Source organism: Chiloscyllium plagiosum, unplaced genomic scaffold (assembly GCF_037043375.1).
Source record: "Chiloscyllium plagiosum isolate Xiang-an unplaced genomic scaffold, Cpla_swu_hap1 HiC_scaffold_15, whole genome shotgun sequence".
Lineage (NCBI taxonomy): Eukaryota > Metazoa > Chordata > Chondrichthyes > Orectolobiformes > Hemiscylliidae > Chiloscyllium > Chiloscyllium plagiosum.
This window is the reverse complement of record NW_028270153.1, coordinates 47,738,154-47,756,459: the sequence shown is the minus strand read 5'-3', so window position 1 is coordinate 47,756,459 and position 18,306 is coordinate 47,738,154. Positions and strand designations below refer to the sequence as shown.

General features: G+C 40.7%; 1 protein-coding gene across 1 annotated transcript in view; it reads left to right on the top strand.

The window, feature by feature from the left end:
• The window catches only part of zfp64 (zinc finger protein 64 homolog (mouse)), a 67,278-nt gene that overhangs the window by 15,396 nt on the left and 33,576 nt on the right, over positions 1–18,306 (top strand). Inside the window, exon 2 of the mRNA XM_043710242.2 lies at positions 6,100–6,333. Within this exon, the coding sequence (XP_043566177.1) occupies positions 6,100–6,333 (234 nt within the window). The remainder of the gene's footprint in view (positions 1–6,099; positions 6,334–18,306) is intronic.

Below are 18,306 nucleotides of genomic sequence, written 5' to 3'. Positions count from 1 at the left end.
GTTGTGTGATTTTTTAACTCTGCTTTTTGTGGGTTGTTTCTTGCTGGACATGAACTCAGTCACTGATACTGAGGATTCTCTTGGAGAAATGTCGAAATAAATATTCTACTTCAATTAAGCATCTGACATTAGATTTAAGTGGGTTATGCTGCTCATTCGCTGTGCCATTATTTGTGTTTCCTTGCAAATTTTGCAGTTTTTTTTGCAATTTATACTTTCCACTAGAGACAAAGGGTTACAAAAGCAATTTAAAATGAAACAGCAGACCCAGAAATGTCACATAGCCAGAATTCAAGCATTGAAGGGGCAACTTAGAAGCCTTAGCTGACAACATTTGTTCTTTGCAGCAGCCAGTTGCATTGCAGTTTATTCTGTTCCTGTGCTTTCCATATTTCTGTGTAAGTCGATATATTCATAAATTAATGGGATTATTGATTTGGCTTTTTTACATGGTCCCATTTGTGTGGTACATAAGTGTGATTCACAAAAAGAGAAAACAATTGAACGCTACTTTCTTGGGGTTCAGAGGGTTATTTGATTGGAGCAAGATTCAGGGGTTAGAGCTTTTCTGTGTCTCTTGAGTATGCCAGACATGATGATGTGGGAAATGGAAAGTACTGAATACTGTTATATTTGAACTTGGAAACTAGAGTCTGAATGTGATATGCATACATAAGCATGAGGGTTTCCTGTAAAATATGGAATTAAAACTAGAGCAGTTTATTTCAATGTGGAGTATGTCACTGCCTGTAAGAATTTCACCAGTATCTCTCAAAGTGTTGTTACATTGAGTAACCGGTTATAATGTTCATCACAATAAAGTTGTTACAAAAATTATTATGAGAAAGGTGTTACAAAAAGTAATTGTGTACTCAAAGAAGCATACCTCATGCATAGGATTAAGAGTATTAATGAATTATAAATCTGAAGGATTCAATTTAATTTCTACAAATGGATTGGAAAGATTTTCGAAGTTCATTGTTGATTTAAATTTGTTGAGTTAAAATGTTGAAACTAATTACAGCTCTCATTTTAATTGAAGCGAATCAGTTACTTGAATAACTAATTCTTGACAATCTGCTGTAAAGGGATACAGAAGCACTAGAAAAGGTGCAGGAAAAAGTCCACCTTCACAGTCGAATACACAAGTCACATACCAGATACAGAGAGTAAAATAGGTGCTAATAACATTGAGATGACTTGAGGTAATTAATATTATTTGAGAATCATTAATGGAGACCTTAAGGAATTAACATTTGGCAAGTCCTCAGGGCCTGATAGTCTATTTTCTTGAGTAACTGCAGATATAAATTTGGGCATTGGATGGGTGTTTTGTAACCACAGAAAGGCCTGCATCTGGCATGGTGTGGTATCCATTTGGTGGCAATATCAAGGATGTCATTGAGCAGCCGCAGAGCACTGTTTGAGAGGAGGAAGCTGAACAGTTAGCAATCATAGTCCATATTGGTATAAAGTTCATGGGCAAAAAGAGGGATACGGTCTTCTAATGTGAATTTAGGAAACCAAGCAGGAAATTAGAAGAACCTCAAAAGAAGAAATCCCTGCTTCACTCCCACTATCATTCAAAAATGAGTATAGCAACAGGCGGGTAAAGCAGATAAATACATGTTGGAAATGTGGTAAAGTAGGAAGGGCTTTGGATTCTTGGGACATTGGGAATGGCTCTGTGAGAGATAAGGCCGGTATAGACTGGATATGTTACATCTAAATAGAACTGGAACTGAATTCCTTATGGAGCATTTTGTGAGAGTATTATTGAGAGGGTTGAAACCAAGCGATCATATGTGAGAGGAGTGCCATGGTATAGAATATTGGGAAAAATATCTAGCTCTCAAAAAGGAATAAAAATTTAATTGATGGGGCCAGCGTAGGAGAAGGTGATGTCTAAATCAGAGTTATTGTACATATATGTGAATATCTAGATTGTTATAAGTAAGATTGGTGGGTTATAGGCATGAATTACCCATATGGAAATATAATGGTATATTTATATCAGACCTTGCTCAAAGAAGGGCAGGACTGGATGTTAAATATTCCTGTATGCAAAGTATTCAGGAAAAGGTGGGGAAGCGATAGTGTTGATTAAAGAGGACATTGCAATGCTGGTGAAAGAAGATGTCTCAGTGGGGTCGAAGATAGAATCTACTTGGGTAGAGCTAAGAAACAAAACATTGATTAGTGTTGTCTGCAGATCATCAACAAGTAAGAAGGATGTAGAGCAACACATTTACAAGAAAATTATGGAGGTGTAAAAAAAAACATATCTATAGTGGAGAACATTAATTTTCTGAATGTAAACTGGGAATGTAGTAGCGTAAAGGGTAGTGAGGGGTAAGAGTTCCCAGAGTGTGTTCAGGAAATTTTCTATAATATGTTTCGAGTTCAATAAGAAAGGAGGCAATGTTAGACTGATAGTTAGAATGAAGTTAGTGAAGTGAGTCAGGTATCAGGAGAACATTTAGTGGACAGTGATCATTGGATTTTAAGATTTAAGCTGACTATGGGAAAAGGGCAAATAATTAGCCAGATTTACCAATGATTAACTGGGAGAATGCCAACTCCAATGGCATAACAGCACATCTGAACCAAGGTAAATTGGAATGAAAGAAGAGTTATTTCAGGCACTGTATTTTCTTTCAAAATGGAAAAGTAGGATTAACACCTCCTGAATTTCTTGAATAATGAAAGGGATAGAAAGGAAGAAAAAGTGTGCAAATAAAAGATATCAAGTAGAATATTCAATTGAAAAATCAGGCTAAATAAAGGAGTTTCAGATGAGAGGTGAAGAAGCGACAAAGAAAAGCAAAGAGGGAGTATGTAGTGAGGCTGGCAGCCGATGTAAAATGGAATCACAAAGTTTCTCTGGTCACATAAATAGGGAAAGAACTTTAAAAGAGGATTAGGGCCATTTTGGAACCAAAAAAAAATTACCCAAGGCGGCAGCGGGCATAGCTTAGGTTTCAAAAACACTGCACCTGCATTTACCAAGGAACAAGATGCTATCCAGGCCATGGAAATAGAAGAGGTAATTGAGACACTAAATGGGCATAAAAATAAAGAAGGAAGAGTTATTAGATAGGCTGCCAGTACTAGAGTAAATGAGGCACCATGAATGAATGAGATACATCTAAGGACCTTGAGGGAGGCGAAAGTGGAAGTGGCACAATCTTTGAAAATAATCTTGTAGAATTACTCAGAATCAAGTGTGGTGCCAGAGGACAGGAAATAACAATCATAGAGGCAAAGTTAGTTGTCATTGGGGCATATGTTAGTTAATTAAAGAAGGATAGCATGGATTTCTTGAAGAACGATTATATTTGACTAATTTACCGGAGGTGTTCTACACAGCTTACAGAGTTGATGAGGGCAATGCAGTTGGTATGGTGTACTTGGATTTTCTGAAGATGTTTGATCCATAGTCACACAGTAGATTTGTGAACTAAATTATAGCTCATGGAATTAAAGGGGCAGTGACAACATGGATATGGAAATGGCTAAGTAACAGTAAACAAAGAGTACTGGTCAATTGATGTTGTTAGAGCTGGGGGAAATTTGTGCAGTGGAGTTCCCCAGTGGTTAGCATTGGGATCCTTACTGTTCCTGATATTAATGACTTAACAGATTGGACACCTTTTCGAAGTTTGTGGACAGTGCAAAACATGGAAGCATTGTCAAGTTTGAGGAGGACAGTATAGAACTTCAAAGGGACAGAGAAAGCTTTTCAAATAGATGCAAAGGTGGCAGATGAAATTCAGCATGAAAACTGTGCATTCTTACATTTTGGTTGAAATGTAAGCAATGATATAAGTAAAGATAAATTCTAAAGGAAGTTCAGGAACAGAGAGACTTGGATGGCTATGTGCATTTGTTATTTGAAGGTGGCAGGCCATGTTGAGAGAGCATAGTTATGAAACCTTCCAGTAGCATAAACCTTAATAATTAGGGCATAGTGTAAACGAGTAAGGAAATTATTTTGAACGTGTGCAAATCACCAATTTGGCCTCATCTGGAGTTTTGCATTACACTTTAAGAAAGATGTGAAGGCATTTGAGAGAGTACAGAAATGATTCATCAGAATGCTTTCAGAAGTGGGGAGCTTTTAGTTTTGTAGATTAATTGGAGATGTTTGAACTGTTTTCTTATGAAAGAGGTAGACTGAGGATATTTGATAGAGGCATTCAAGATCATAAGAGATCTGCACAGAGTTGATCATGGGGAACAGTTTCCACTTGTGAATGGATTGAGAATGTGAGAGGAAACAAATTTCAAATATTTAGCAAAAGAAGGAAAAATAATATGAGAAAGAAAAGCATTGTCAAAACGTGTAGTGCTGGAAAAGCAGAGCCGGTCAGACAGCATCTGAGGAGCAGGAGAGTTGGCGTTTCGAGCATAAGCTCTTCATCAGGAATGTGGGGGAGGCCCAAAGGGGCTGAGAGAAAAATGGGAGGAGTGTGGGGCTGGGTGGAAGGTAGCTGGGAATGCGATAGGTAGATGGAAGTATAGATGGTGATAGGTCAGAGCGGAGGTGGAGCGGATAAGTGGGAAAGGAGATGGACAGGTAGGACAGATCAAGATGGCGGTGCTGAGTTGGTGGGTTGGAGCTGGGATAAGGTGGGGTGAGGGGAGATGAAGAAACTGATGAAATCAACATTGATCCCATGTGGTTGGAGGGTCCCAAAGCAGACGATGAGGCATTCTTCTCCCAGTATCTGGTGGCTAGAATCTGGTGGTAGAGGAGGCCCAGGAGTTGCATATCCTTGTCAGAGTGGGAGGGGGAGTTGAAGTGTTTGGCTAAAGGGTTGTGGGTTTGTTTAGTGTGTGTGTCCCAGAGATGTTCTCTGAAACGTTCCATAAGTTGGCGTCCCATCTCCCCAGTGTAGAGGAGACCACATCGAGAGCAACGGACACAGTAGATGACACATGTGGAGGTGCAGGAAAATCTCTGCCGGATGTGGAAGGATCCTTTGGGGCCTTGGATGGAGGTGAGGGGGGAGGTGTGTGTGCAGGTTTTACACTTCCTGCGACGGCAAGGGAAGGTGCCGGGAGTGGAGGGTAGGTCGGTGGGGGGCATGGACCTAACAAGGGAGTCGTGGAGGGAATGGTCTCTTTGGAACACAGATAGAGGTGAGGAGGAAAATCTATTTCTGGTGGTGGGGGTCTATTTATAGGTGGCAGAAATGGTGGAGGATGATGTGTTGTATCCGAAGGTTGGTGGGTGGATGGTGAGGTCTAGGGGGTTCTGTCCTTGCCATCCTGTGGAACAATTCAAAGAACGTCCCTGGGATGTCAACTTGCGGAATGTCGACTCTCCTGCTCTTCAGATGCTGCCTGACTGGCTGTGCTTTTCCAGCACCACACTTTTTGACTCTGATCTACAGCCCTCACTTTCTCCTCTGGAATACATTGCCTGGGACTATGGTAGAGGCAGATTCAATTCAAATATCCAAAAGGAATTTTGATGATGATCTGAAAGGAAGATGGACAGGATGATGGGGAGAAGACTTAGAATAGAATAAAGTGAATGACTTATTCAGAGAATTTGTGTAGATATGATGGGCAGAATGGTCTGCTTCTGCGCCTTAACAATTCTGATTCTGTAATTGTTGATGCACTGGTTATGATTTTCTAAAATATGCTGGATTCAAGAACAGTCCCAGCAAATTGGCAGACAGTAAATGTAATAAGAAGTAAATTACTGCAGATACTGGAATCTGTACTGAAAACAACAATGCTAGAGATCACAGTGAGTCAGGCAGCATCTGTGGAGAGAAAATCCCAGCTGAAGTGAAATATGGAGGAGGTGGTGTACACACAATAGTTGGCCGGGGGTGGGAGGGGACTCCCCTCGACTCGAAACACTAGCTTGTTTTCTCTCCATGGATGCTGCCTGGCCTGCTGTGATCTCCAGCATTTTTTCTTTGTTCTCAGTAAATATAGTAATCCTATTTAAGAAAGGAGGGAAAGAAAAAGCGGAACTGTGGGGCAACTGGCCTGAAATCCGTCATCAGAACATGACTAACTTTAGAAAAGATAAATAAAAATTTGTTGTGCTGTGCTCTAATTCTGCTTTTTCTGTAGTTTCTCCAGGGGCCACAGTGCTGGTAGAAGTAAACGCAGATATACACATCTGCGGAATCTGCAAACAGCAGTACAACACTCTGGATAACTTTGTGGCTCACAAGCAAAATGGCTGTCACCTTGGGACAACTGCAGGCACCAGTTCCATACAGTTTGTGGCAGAGGCAGCAACACCAACCACCCAGACTCAGACTGCTACAAGTATGATTACTGCACAGACACAGACCATCTCAGGTATGTGAGAGACTGGCAGAACCTTTTTAGTGCATTGATTTGATTTACTAGGAGAAAAGTGGTGGTGATTTCTTTTCTGAAACAATATTAGCAACACTTGTTTGAAGTACGGTCACTGCTGTAGGTTGAACTGTAATTACATAGCTGTGTGAATTTGAGAAGGAAATTATTTAAGCTAATAAAGGTCAGCTTTCCATGTAAAGTAAAGGTACAAAGTTAATAGAGTATATAGATGTTTTTAATTGCTTAATCAACTAGAAAAATTGCTTAGTTACTTGATCTGGCATGCTTGAGGGATGAAATTGACTTCTGACAGGGAACGTTTTGGAAAGGAAAATATATCTGAAATCCAAGATTTTCCACAGAACATTCGGAATCACATCAAAAGTATCTCAACCGTGGGCTGTCAGTTTATTTAAAATTCTGACTTTTTTAAAAAGCAGTGAATATTTGTTGCTTTAAGTTAGTGTGTCACAAAGTGACAGGAAGATGGCCAGCACAGTTTCAGGCTTTAGCAACAATGATAAATGTTGAGTGCGGCCTACACATATTTTGATGTGGCTCTTGTTACTTGGAATGAGTCGACAGGAAAAAGCTATGTGAGATGCACCTTAAGTCAATTGTGCAAATTCTTGATAAACAACAGAAATAGAACAGTAGATGATAGGCTGTGAGTTTCAAAACAATAATTAATTAAAATGGTTTGAGGTTCTATTACCACAAAGGCAAGGCAACACCCTGCGATTAAATTCTGACAGTAAACTCACTGGAAACAATATGCTATTCTCTGCATTTTACTTATACTACCCTGACTGTGAAAGAAAATATGGTTATCTTTATAGTGATGCAATGCAGAATAAAAAGTTAAAAAACAAGAACATAAGTTGCTGAAGGAACTCAGCAGGCCTGGCAGCATCCGTGGATAGAAAGCAGGGCAAACGTTTCAAGTTTAGTGGCTTTTCTTCAGAATTGATAGTAGCTAGGAAAAAGTAATATATAAGCTGGAGACGGAGTTGAAGGAGTGAGCAGATTGGAGGAGATGGAGCCCAGAGAGAGAGATGGAGAATGATAGGTAGACAAAAGGATGGACAAAAGTATTATAGGGAGAAAGAGACGTTAACTCTACTTTCTCTCCACAGACCTGCTGAATTTCTCCAGCAATTTCTGTTTTTGTTTCAGATTTCCAGTGCCTACAGTTCTTTATTTTTTTTTAACTGTAAAGAACGTTGCCTGATAATATAATGGTTCAGTGTACAACGAATGTGAAGCATAGAGCCAAGGAGGTTTAGTATCTGAGTTCACTAATTTTGGCTGACACAACTGTGGGGTAACTGACATTGGCTTTTAGTCTACCTGGATTGGTGAGACTGAACATTCGGCCAGGATCCCCATTTCCTGGTGAACAGTTCTAATGGAATGTGTATATAGGTAAATGTTGATAAAGGCAGGACAAGCACAGCAACTCACTGGGTATCTTATTTGTCTAACCAGCTATTAAGAAAGCAATGGAAGAAAGTTCAATGTGAAAAGAAGTTTTGCCTTTTTTTTTAAGCACTTTAAGAGCAAATGCAACATAAATGCTATGCTTTGTGAGGATAGCATTCATCAGGGATTTCATTTTTTTTTTGTTCAGAGAGGATTGCTGTTGATAAGTGTACCTTAAAAAAGAAGATTGGAATGTGGTTGCTGTACCCATAACATCAGGGAGAAGAGTGATCTGGAGCCAAGATATGAGCTTAGAATGATAAAATAGTGACAACATATTAGCACATTATGTCCGTGCCAGCTCTCTGCAAGAACATCTCTGCTTGGCACACACACCTGTCCTTTCACTATAGCCCTAGCAATGTTTTTTCTCTCTCTTGGTGTTTATCAAGTTCCGTTTTGAATGTCACAACTGAACCCACCTCCACACATTCTGCAGTAATGCATAACAGATCCTAACCATTCACGTTAAAATATTTTTCATGTTTTTGTTTTTGCTTCTTTGTCAAACATCTTCAGTTAGTGTCTCCTGGTTTGTGACTATTCCACCAATGTAAACAGTTTCTCCCTGGCTTTTTTGGTCCACAACTCCTCATGGTTTTGAAAACCTCTCTCAAACCTTTCTCCTCCAAACAGAACAGTGCCACCAGATCTAATTTGTTTAGTAACTGAGGTTCCTCATTCTTGGAACCACTCTTGTAAAATCTTTCTGCACACTGCCTACATGCTTCACATGCTTCTGAAGGTGTTGTGCCCAGCATCAAAACAGTACTCCAGTTGAGACTGAAGCTGTATTTTATGATGATTTATCCTAGGGTCATAGAGATGGACAGCATGGAAACAGACCCTTCGGTCCAACTTGTCTATGCTGACCACGTATCCTAAATTAATCTAGTCCCATTTAGACATAGAATCCCTACAATGTGAAAACAGGCCATTTGGCCCAACAAGTCCACGCTGACCCTCCAAAGAGCATCTACCCAGACCCATTCCCCTACCCTATTACTTTACATTTCCTCTGAATAATTCACCTAACTTACACATCCCTGAACACTATGGGCAATTTAGTGTAGCCAATTCACCTAATCTGCACAACTCTGGGTTGTGGGAGGAAACTGGAGCACCTGGAGGAAACCCATGCAGACATGGGGAGAATGTGCAAACTCCACACTGACAGTCACCCAAGGCTGGAATCAAACCTGGCTCCCTGGTGCTGTGAAGCAGCAGTGCTAACTGCTGAACCACCATGCTGCCCACTTGCTGCTAATTGTCAGCACTTGGCCCGTATACCTCTAAAACCCTTCCTATTCATGTACCCATCCAGATGCCTTTTAAATGTTCTAATTGTACCAGACTCAACCACTTCCTCTGGCAGCTCATTCCATACACGCACCACCCTTTGCGTGAAAAAGCTGCCCCTTAGGTCCCTTTTAAATCGTGCCCCTCTCACCCTAAACCTATGCCCTCTAGTTCTGGAGTTTATCTATTTATCCTATCCATGCCCCTCATGATTTTATCAACCTCTGTAAGGTGACCCCTCAGCCTCTGAGGCTCCAGGGAAAACAGCCCTAGCCTATTCAGCCTCTCCCTATAGCTCAAATCCTCCAACCCTGGCAACGTCCTTGTAAATCTTTTCTGAACCCTTTCAAATTTCACAACATCCTTTCTTTAGGAGGGAGACCAGAATTGCACATAATATTCCAAAAGTGGCCTAACCAATGCCCTGTACAGCCTCAATATGACCTCCCAACTCTTATACTCAATGATCTGACCAATAAAGGAAAACATACTAAACGCCTTCTTCACTATCCAAACCTCCTGAGACTCCACTTTCAAGAAATATGAACCTGCGTTCCAAGGTCTCTTTGTTCAGAAACACTCCCCAGTACCTTACCATTAAGTGTATGAGTTATAATTTCCTATTTATTGTACTCTGTCTGTAGCTATAAAACCCAGAATATGTCTTCACTAGGATATCTGTAGACAAATCACCCCTTTGTGATTTGTCCACAGATATCCTAGTGCATTCGGTTCCTGCACCCTTTTTCGAATTGCACTGCATGGATTATGTTGCCTCTCCTTAACATTCCTACCAAACTGTAATATTAAACAACATACGATACAATACAATACAGCACAGGAACAAACTGTTCGGCCCCCCAAGCCTGTGTTGATTCCTAATCCTTATTTTGACCCACTACTTATTGCCCAAACACAGTTTCTATCCCTCTTCACTTCCTGTTCATGTGTCTATCAAGATATACCTTAAATGTTGCTGACATGCTTGGTTCCATCACCTCCACTGGCAGAGCGTTCAGGCACCCATCACCCTCTGTGTGAAAAACTTCTGCCCTAAACTTTCCCCCTCTCACCTTGAATCTGTAGTTGCCCTTTCCACCCTGGGAAAAAGCCTCTGACTATTCACCCTATCTATGCTTGTGATACTTTTGTTGATCTCTATTAGGCCACCCCTCAGCTTCTGTCTTTCCCATGAAAACAATCCGACGTTATCCAACCTCTCCTCATAACTAAAACTCTCCAGCTCAGGTAACATCCTCATAAGCTTTCTCTGCAGCCTTTCCAAATCTGGCCTAACTAAAATTTTATACAGTTGTAACATGACTTGCCAGCTTTTATTTTTGATACCATGACTGATGAAGGCAGTGTGTTGTATGCCTTCTTGACCACTTTATCAAATTACGTTACCACTTTCAAGGATCTGCGGACCTGTATGCCCAAATCCCTCAGTATGTTAATGCCATTTATTGTATAATGTACACTTGAATTTGATCTTTCAAAATGCATCACCTCGCATTTGCCCAGATTAAACTCCACCTGTCATTTCTGTGCCCAAATCTGCAACCTATCTGTAGCCTGCTGTAGCCTTTGACAATCATCCTCACTATCCGCAACTCCACCAATTTTGGTGTCATCTGCAAACTTATTTATCAGACCACCTACATTTTCCTTCAGTTCATTTATATATATTACAAACAACAAATGTCCCTGTGGAACACGACTAGCTACTAGTCTCCATTCCGAAAAGCACCCTTCCACAGGTAATGTATGCCATCTCTGGCCAAGTCAGTTCTATATCCATCTAGCCTGTACATTTTGGATGCCTTGAGACAGTACCTTTTGTACCAACCTGCCATGAGGTACTTTATCATATGTCTTCCTTAAGTCCATGTTGACAACATCCACTGCCCTTTTACACTTCTTTGTGTTACATTTTACCTGCCAGATGTCTGCTCATTCTACTCGCCTGTTTATATTATCTTGAATTGTACCACTGATCTCCTCACAACTCTCAACACAGTTTTGTATTAGTCACAGATTTTGAAATGGCACCCTGTGCCATTATATATATCATTAATATATTGTCAGGAAAACCAGTGGTCCTTGTAATGACCCCTAGGAAACCCCATTGTACACTTTCTTCCTGCCTGAGAAACACTGTTCTCAACAGGGGTAAACATAGGGTAGGGGGAATGGGTCTGGATGGGTTACTCTTCAGAAGGTCGGTGTGGGCGTGTTGGCCCAAAGAGCTTGTTTCCACACAATAGGGATTCTCTGAATCTCTGAACTGCTCTGTTTCCTGTTGCTTTTGCCAATTTTGTATCCAAACAGTCAATGTCCCTTTTACGCAGTGGGTTTCAACTGTGTCATGTTCGCAAATGCCATTTGGAAGTTCATATAGGCCTCATCAACCTCATCAACCTCATTAATTTTCTCTGTTACTGAAAGTACCACCATTCTGGATGACATTCAATTTGAATAATCACTGAACTCAGTGTTCACCAAATTATTTTAAAAGATCAGACACTGTAACTTTCATGTCCTTTGTGTTTTTGGCATTAGAATATTAACATCACGATGGACAGCAAGAGCTTCTTTAACTGTATGAAAGGAAAGAAGGAAAACAAAATGAACATAGGCCTAGGAGAATGAAGTTGGGGAAATAATAATGGGGTAACAGGAAATGGCAGAGGAGTGGAATAAATACTTTACATCAGTCTATATGTAGAAGACACTAATAGCATTCTAAAATTGCTACATATTCAAGCTACAAAAGGAGGAGAGGAAATAAATACAACAACTATCGTTATAAAAAACATGTTAGGGATAATAGAATTTTTTAGATTAGATTAGATTCCCCTACAGTGTGGAAACAGGCCCTTCGGTCCACCAAGTCCACCCCAACCCTCCGAAGAGTAACCCACCCAGACCCATTTCCCTCTGACTAATGCACCTAACACTATGAGCAATTAATTCACCTGACCTGCTCATCTTTAGACTATGTGGGGGAAAATTGAAGCACCTGGAGGAAACCCATGCTGACACTGGGAGAATGTGCAAACTCCACACAGGCGGTCGCCCGAGACTGGAACTGAACCTGGGTCCCTGGTTGGGCCATTAACTATATTCAAGGCTGAGACAGGCAGATGTTTTGTTTGTAAGGGTATCAAAGGTTATAGGGAAAGGCAGGAAAATAAAGTTGAGAATTATCAAATCAGCCATGATCTCCGCCATTTAATGACAGAACAGACTCGATGAGCGAAATGGTCTACTTTTGCTCCTATATCTTTTGGATGTATAACACTGTTTCTGTTATTGCACATTTGATCTACGCTTTGCTGTAGTGTCCCTACCTGTGATTTCAAATCTAGAAAAACAAAGAACTTATTCATATGCAGTCATCTTTCTCGGTTGAAATTTCTCCCATGTTAACTGACTCAAAACATAATTGTTCCCACCACTAACAAAATGTTGCTCATGTGTCTAAACATTTATGTTAATATTATGCAATGCTTGTTTGACATTGCAAAACAGTGTATTCCTATGAGAGGCAGTAATGTACCACATTGTGCAATTTGCTTATAGAATGATACTTCATTTAATCAGCCAATTTTTTTTTCACTTATAAATGATTGATTTAATTTTGTAGGCTGGTAAATTGCCACACTCAATATGTAAATATATGGTCAAACAGAACAGTTGATTAATGGTACAATTAGCATTAATGATACAGTCCACATTAATAATACTGTGTAGTAATGTGAAAGTCATTTGCTCTGCATCCCTTCCCCTGTACTCATGCTGGGGATAGATTAATGAATTGCCAGAGGTACAACCAAAGTAAAGATTTTTTTTATGCTGTGTTTGTGGCACCAAGTTTGTGAATTACAGGTTTTTGGACAGCCAAATGTAAAATTCCTTGGGCTAAAATCAACATCTCAAAAGACTCACTAAGATTAGATGTTTCTGTAGTGGTCCTAGCAATGATCGATTTGGGATATGTATTTGCAGCTTCCACCACCTTGCTTTCTACATTAAGAATCTCCATCAGTGAACGGCTATTCACATTAATTTGAATAAAATGATAAACTCTGAAGTGAGGTGAGGTGAGGTGGTTTAGGAGAAGGCGAAGGCGGAGGCACTAAACTATGTTGCAGGAGGAAGGATCTCCACAAGCCACTTCACTGGCCCAGTGGAACTATTTCACCTCTTTTAGGACAACATGCCTTGAATTTACCGACTGCATTCAGCGAGCTAATGTCACAAACCAAATCAGACCCTGAAACGATAGAGAAAAAGATGGAATCAGTTTGGTGGCAGTGACTGGGGAACTTGACTGTACATTGTGCAATGCAGGGCATTCTGGTTGCAGCTACAAAATGCACACTCGGGAACAATGGACTGACAGAAGAGACACAACAAACAGTGAGACAAAGTATCGTACCTCTGATAACAAGGAAAAGACAAACACATAACCTCAACAACAAGGAGAGGGGAGCACTAAAATCACTAAGAAACAATAAGAACGTAATTCATACTACCAGCAGACAAAGGCAGAATGACGGGCATCCTGGATAAAGCAGAGTACATCCAAAAAGCGCAACAACTACTTGCAGATACCAACACCTACCAAAAGAGGGAGTTTGACCCCACCCCACAGCTCACCAATAGGATAAACAACACACTGAGGAACCTACAAAAAAACGGACAGATAACCAGGTTTGACCTACAGAGAATGTAACCTGAAAGCAACAACACCCCCAGATTCTATGGACTACCTAAAGTGCACAAACCAGACATCCCACTCAGACCCATAGTATCACTACCAGGGACACCATCACACAAACTGGCTAAAGATCTACAGCAGAAACTGAAACACCTGATCAGCGGATCCAGACACTCTATACAGTCAACACAGGAATTCTTGGACATCATCAGAAATATACACATAGACCAGGAAGAAACTATGGTCTCATTCGATGTAATGGCACTGTTCACCTCTATCGACAAAACCCTAGCCAGAGAAACAATAGCCAACCTGCTGGACATAAAGAACAGACAACAGGACGGTGAACCTATCAACAAAGACGGCATACTCAAACTACTGGACCTGTGCCTCACAACACACTTCACATTCAACAACCAAATATATGAACAAATCAACGGCACACTCATGGGCTCACCCATCTCTGGACTCATAGCAGAAGCGGTAATGCAAAGATTAGAACAAACAGTCTTACCGCAAATTACCCAAACTCTGGGTCAGATATGTGGATGACACCTTTGTAATCATTAAAAACACAGAAATAGAGAACACACACCGGATCATCAACGCCACACTCACAGGAATCCGATTCACTAGAGAGGAAGAAAAGGACAACCAACTCCCCTTCCTAGACGTGATGGTACAGAGGACACCGAACGGAGAATTCACCACAAAGGTATACAGGAAAGCCACACACACAGACCAAGTCCTGAACTACAAAAGCAACCACCCCAACACACACAAAAGAAGTTGCATCAAGACACTGTTCAAAAGGGCCACAACACACTGCAGTACACCAGAACTGCAAAAATAGAAAGAAGAACACCTATACAATGTATTCGCCAAAAACTGATACCCCTGCAATTTCACCAACAGATGCTTAAGGGAAAGACAATGGAACGAGGACATGCCATAACCCAAAGGACTAGCCACACTACCATACATCAAGAGCATTTCTGAACTGACAGCCAGATTACTGCGACCACTAGGACTCATAACAGCACACAAACCAACAGCCACTCTCAGACAACAACTCACCAGAACGAAGGACCCGATACCCAGCATGAGCAAAACCAATGTAGTGTACAAAATCCCATGCAAGGACTGCACAAAACACTACATAGGACAAACAGGAAGACAGCTAACGATCCGCATCCATGAACTCCAACTAGCCACGAAATGACATGACCAGCTATCCTTAGTAGCCACACACGCAGATGACAAGCAACATGAGTTCGACTGGGACAACACTACTATTATAGGACAAGCCAAACAGAGAACAGCCAGGGAATTCCTAGAGGCATGGCACTCATTCACAGATTCAATCAATAAGCACATCGACCTGGACCCAATATACCGACCACTGCAGCGGACAGCTGGAACTGACAACCGGAAGCAGCAGAGACAAACCACTATAAATGCCGGAGGAAATATCACAGAAGCGCTTCACAGGAGGCTCCCAAGCACTGAGGATGTCACCTAGACAAGGACGAAACGTCTGCAACACAAATTCCCAGCTTGGCGAACAGAACCACAACAACGGTGTGGGCGGCACAGTGGCACAGTGGTTAGCACTGCTGCCTCACAGCGCCTGAGACCCGGGTTCAATTCCCGCCTCAGGCGACTGACTGTGTGGAGTTTGCACGTTCTCCCCGTGTCTGCGTGGGTTTCCTCCAGGTGCTCCGGTTTCCTCCCACAGTCCAAAAGATGTGCAGGGTCAGGTGAATTGGCCATGCTAAATTGCCCGTAGTGTTAGGTAAGGGGTAAATGTAGGGGTATGGGGTGGGTTTCGCTTCGGCGGGTCGGTGTGGACTTGTTGGGCCGAAGGGCCTGTTTCCACACTGTGATGTAATCTAATCTAATGTAATCTAATCTAAAACGAGCACCCGAGCTACAAATCATCTCACAAACTTTGAAAACTTACCCTTTCCTAATAAAAATAAACCCTGGTTAACTTGGCTCCTGTTGAAATATAAATACATTTGGATCGGGAAAAGGCATCCACATGGGAAGGGAATTAATCTGCTTAAAACCAAACAAGAGAGGGGTTACTCCTCACCCAGGAGCATACCCGTTTGGGGATGTCTGGTCCAAATCTTAATAAATTGGTGACGCTCACCCAGGGAGCAATTGTAACAAACTGGGGGCTCATGTCCACTTTATTACCCACAGACAAGACAAATAAATATAAAATGGCAAAAGTGAATTGTTCCTTTTTAAACCAATTTTTGAATTTCAGAAAGACTTTTTTTGAATTTGTACGACTAAAGTGTAGAAATGTCTACGTTTGATGCAGTGCTTTTTGAAACATAAATGCATTTGGGTTACCCAGAACTCTTTTGCAGAGTTAATATACAACAATACTACTAATTAACCCTGTCACATGACACAATGCTAGATCTAAAATAGTCTGGTCATTTGTTGATTCTTTAAGCATATCGTTCTAGAAAAATATCTTGGATCCATTCTATTGAACTTGTTATCTGTTGTGTTATGAATGATTCAAGGTTTGGCTCCGTTATGTTGAGTAAGGACCTTAAGTCTGATTTTCAGTCTGTGCTATTTCAGCCAGACTTATGGGCATCAGTAGTTTTGGAGTTATATGTAGCCTGAACTCCATCAGGCTTTACAGGAGGAAATAGTTACCCATGAATCCTGGGAAGTTCGTCTATGTGGACGTTGGGTAAGAACTTGAATCAAAAACGCCAAAAACCCTCAAAAATAACTTGTTCTTTTTGGCTATGATTAGATTATCATCTGTTCTTATCATGAAGAATGGCTCCTATTGAGTTATCTGTGGAACTACAGCAATGCTGGAATTATTGTCTTCAAAAGAGCTCAGAATAAAGAGGTGGAGAAAGGCCCAGATTTACTGTTGTGATATCATCACCTGAGTACAAAATAAAGTGATTCTAAACATAGATGACGTCTTGTGTCCCTGTAGCAGCCCTTGTTTAGTGAGATAGCTCAGATTGGATTGCAGCCAAGAGGTAATTTGGAGAAGACCAACCAGTTGGAAAAGGTCTGGCTCATTTGAAGAAGCTCAAGGTGAAGAGTCGTCAAGGTAGGGATTGAATGGGCAAGGAGAGCAGAAGCCAGAGCAGAAGGTCATAGAGCTGAAAGAGTGACTGGGTAGTGGAGCGGATGACAATGATGTTGAATAAACAAGTTGGTTTCCACAACTTTATCAAAAAAGACGACTGATTTTGGTTTTGAGTTTCACTTTTGTTTGATGTTGGGTAAATTATTTACTAGTTGCAGTACATGGCTCATCCTTGAATCGACGTTTGTTTTTATTGTCACTGATCCCTGACAAGACAGTTTCTTCTTTTTGGCTGGTAAATTTATTGCTTGGTTCCTGGTTTTAATGTTTACAAAAGCAGTTCACATTAATCACAAGTTAATGTTGTCTCTGGCGATCTGTTTTGGAAATGGATTTTAGTGCCAAGGTGTTGTTTTCCATTAATCTGACTGAACATACACTTGATACTTGGAATCCTTGGGTCTCATGTCATGCATACAAGAGAAACAGGATGGTCAAGGTTGATTAGTTTGAGAAGATCCGTAAAGAAAGCCTGAACGTGCTTGGGTGTCCAGGAAAGTCTTGATAAATTTTCAATCTGTGGTATCAGATTCACTAATTAGATCATGAAGCCAAGATTCCGCTAAATACAATTCCAGATACATTGTTGTTGTTTTAAATAAAAAAAAAACTAGAATAAAGTATGGTCATCTATCTGATGATAATAGAAATTCAAAATGTTTTTCTTAGCTATTGGCATTTGCACCTTTATTTGGCACTCAAAAGAAAACACTGTAATGAATTTGCATCAAGGATTACCTCATTCTTCATGAGTAAGTAGATCATTCTGTCAGTTCTCCTTCACCTTTTATAATCCTGTTGTCTGAACATATTTTTCCTTTATTTCTAAATTAATTTTGTTTTGACTAAGTGAGGGGGTGGGCGAATAAAGAAGGGATACCAATTCACCTTTCCTCACCCTGAAGCTTGACAGTTTAGGGTATTCTCTCTGGAACTGCAATACCTGGCGAACCATGCCAAGGGTCTGGTTGTAAAATTAGTCTAATAGCAATTTGCATTTGACTGTCATTGTTTATGGATCCTCAGCTGGGAATGTTTTATTACCATCAAATAGGGAGGGAGGGCTGAAGAAAAAGATGGTGAGGAAAGATCACTTGATTTTTTTTTAAATCAAGGCTTATTATATGAAAAATCAACATATCTTTGGTTAATGAGAAAACAGGAGAGTGCTTGTTAAGGCTGGAATTTGTTTCATTAAATATAAAGCACAAAATGTGCCTCTTGTTCTCATTCAGTCTGATTTCATTTAGGAGAGACTGTGTAAATGTAGCTTAGCATTTAATAATGTACTACACTCTGTGTCAATGAAAATAGATCTGAG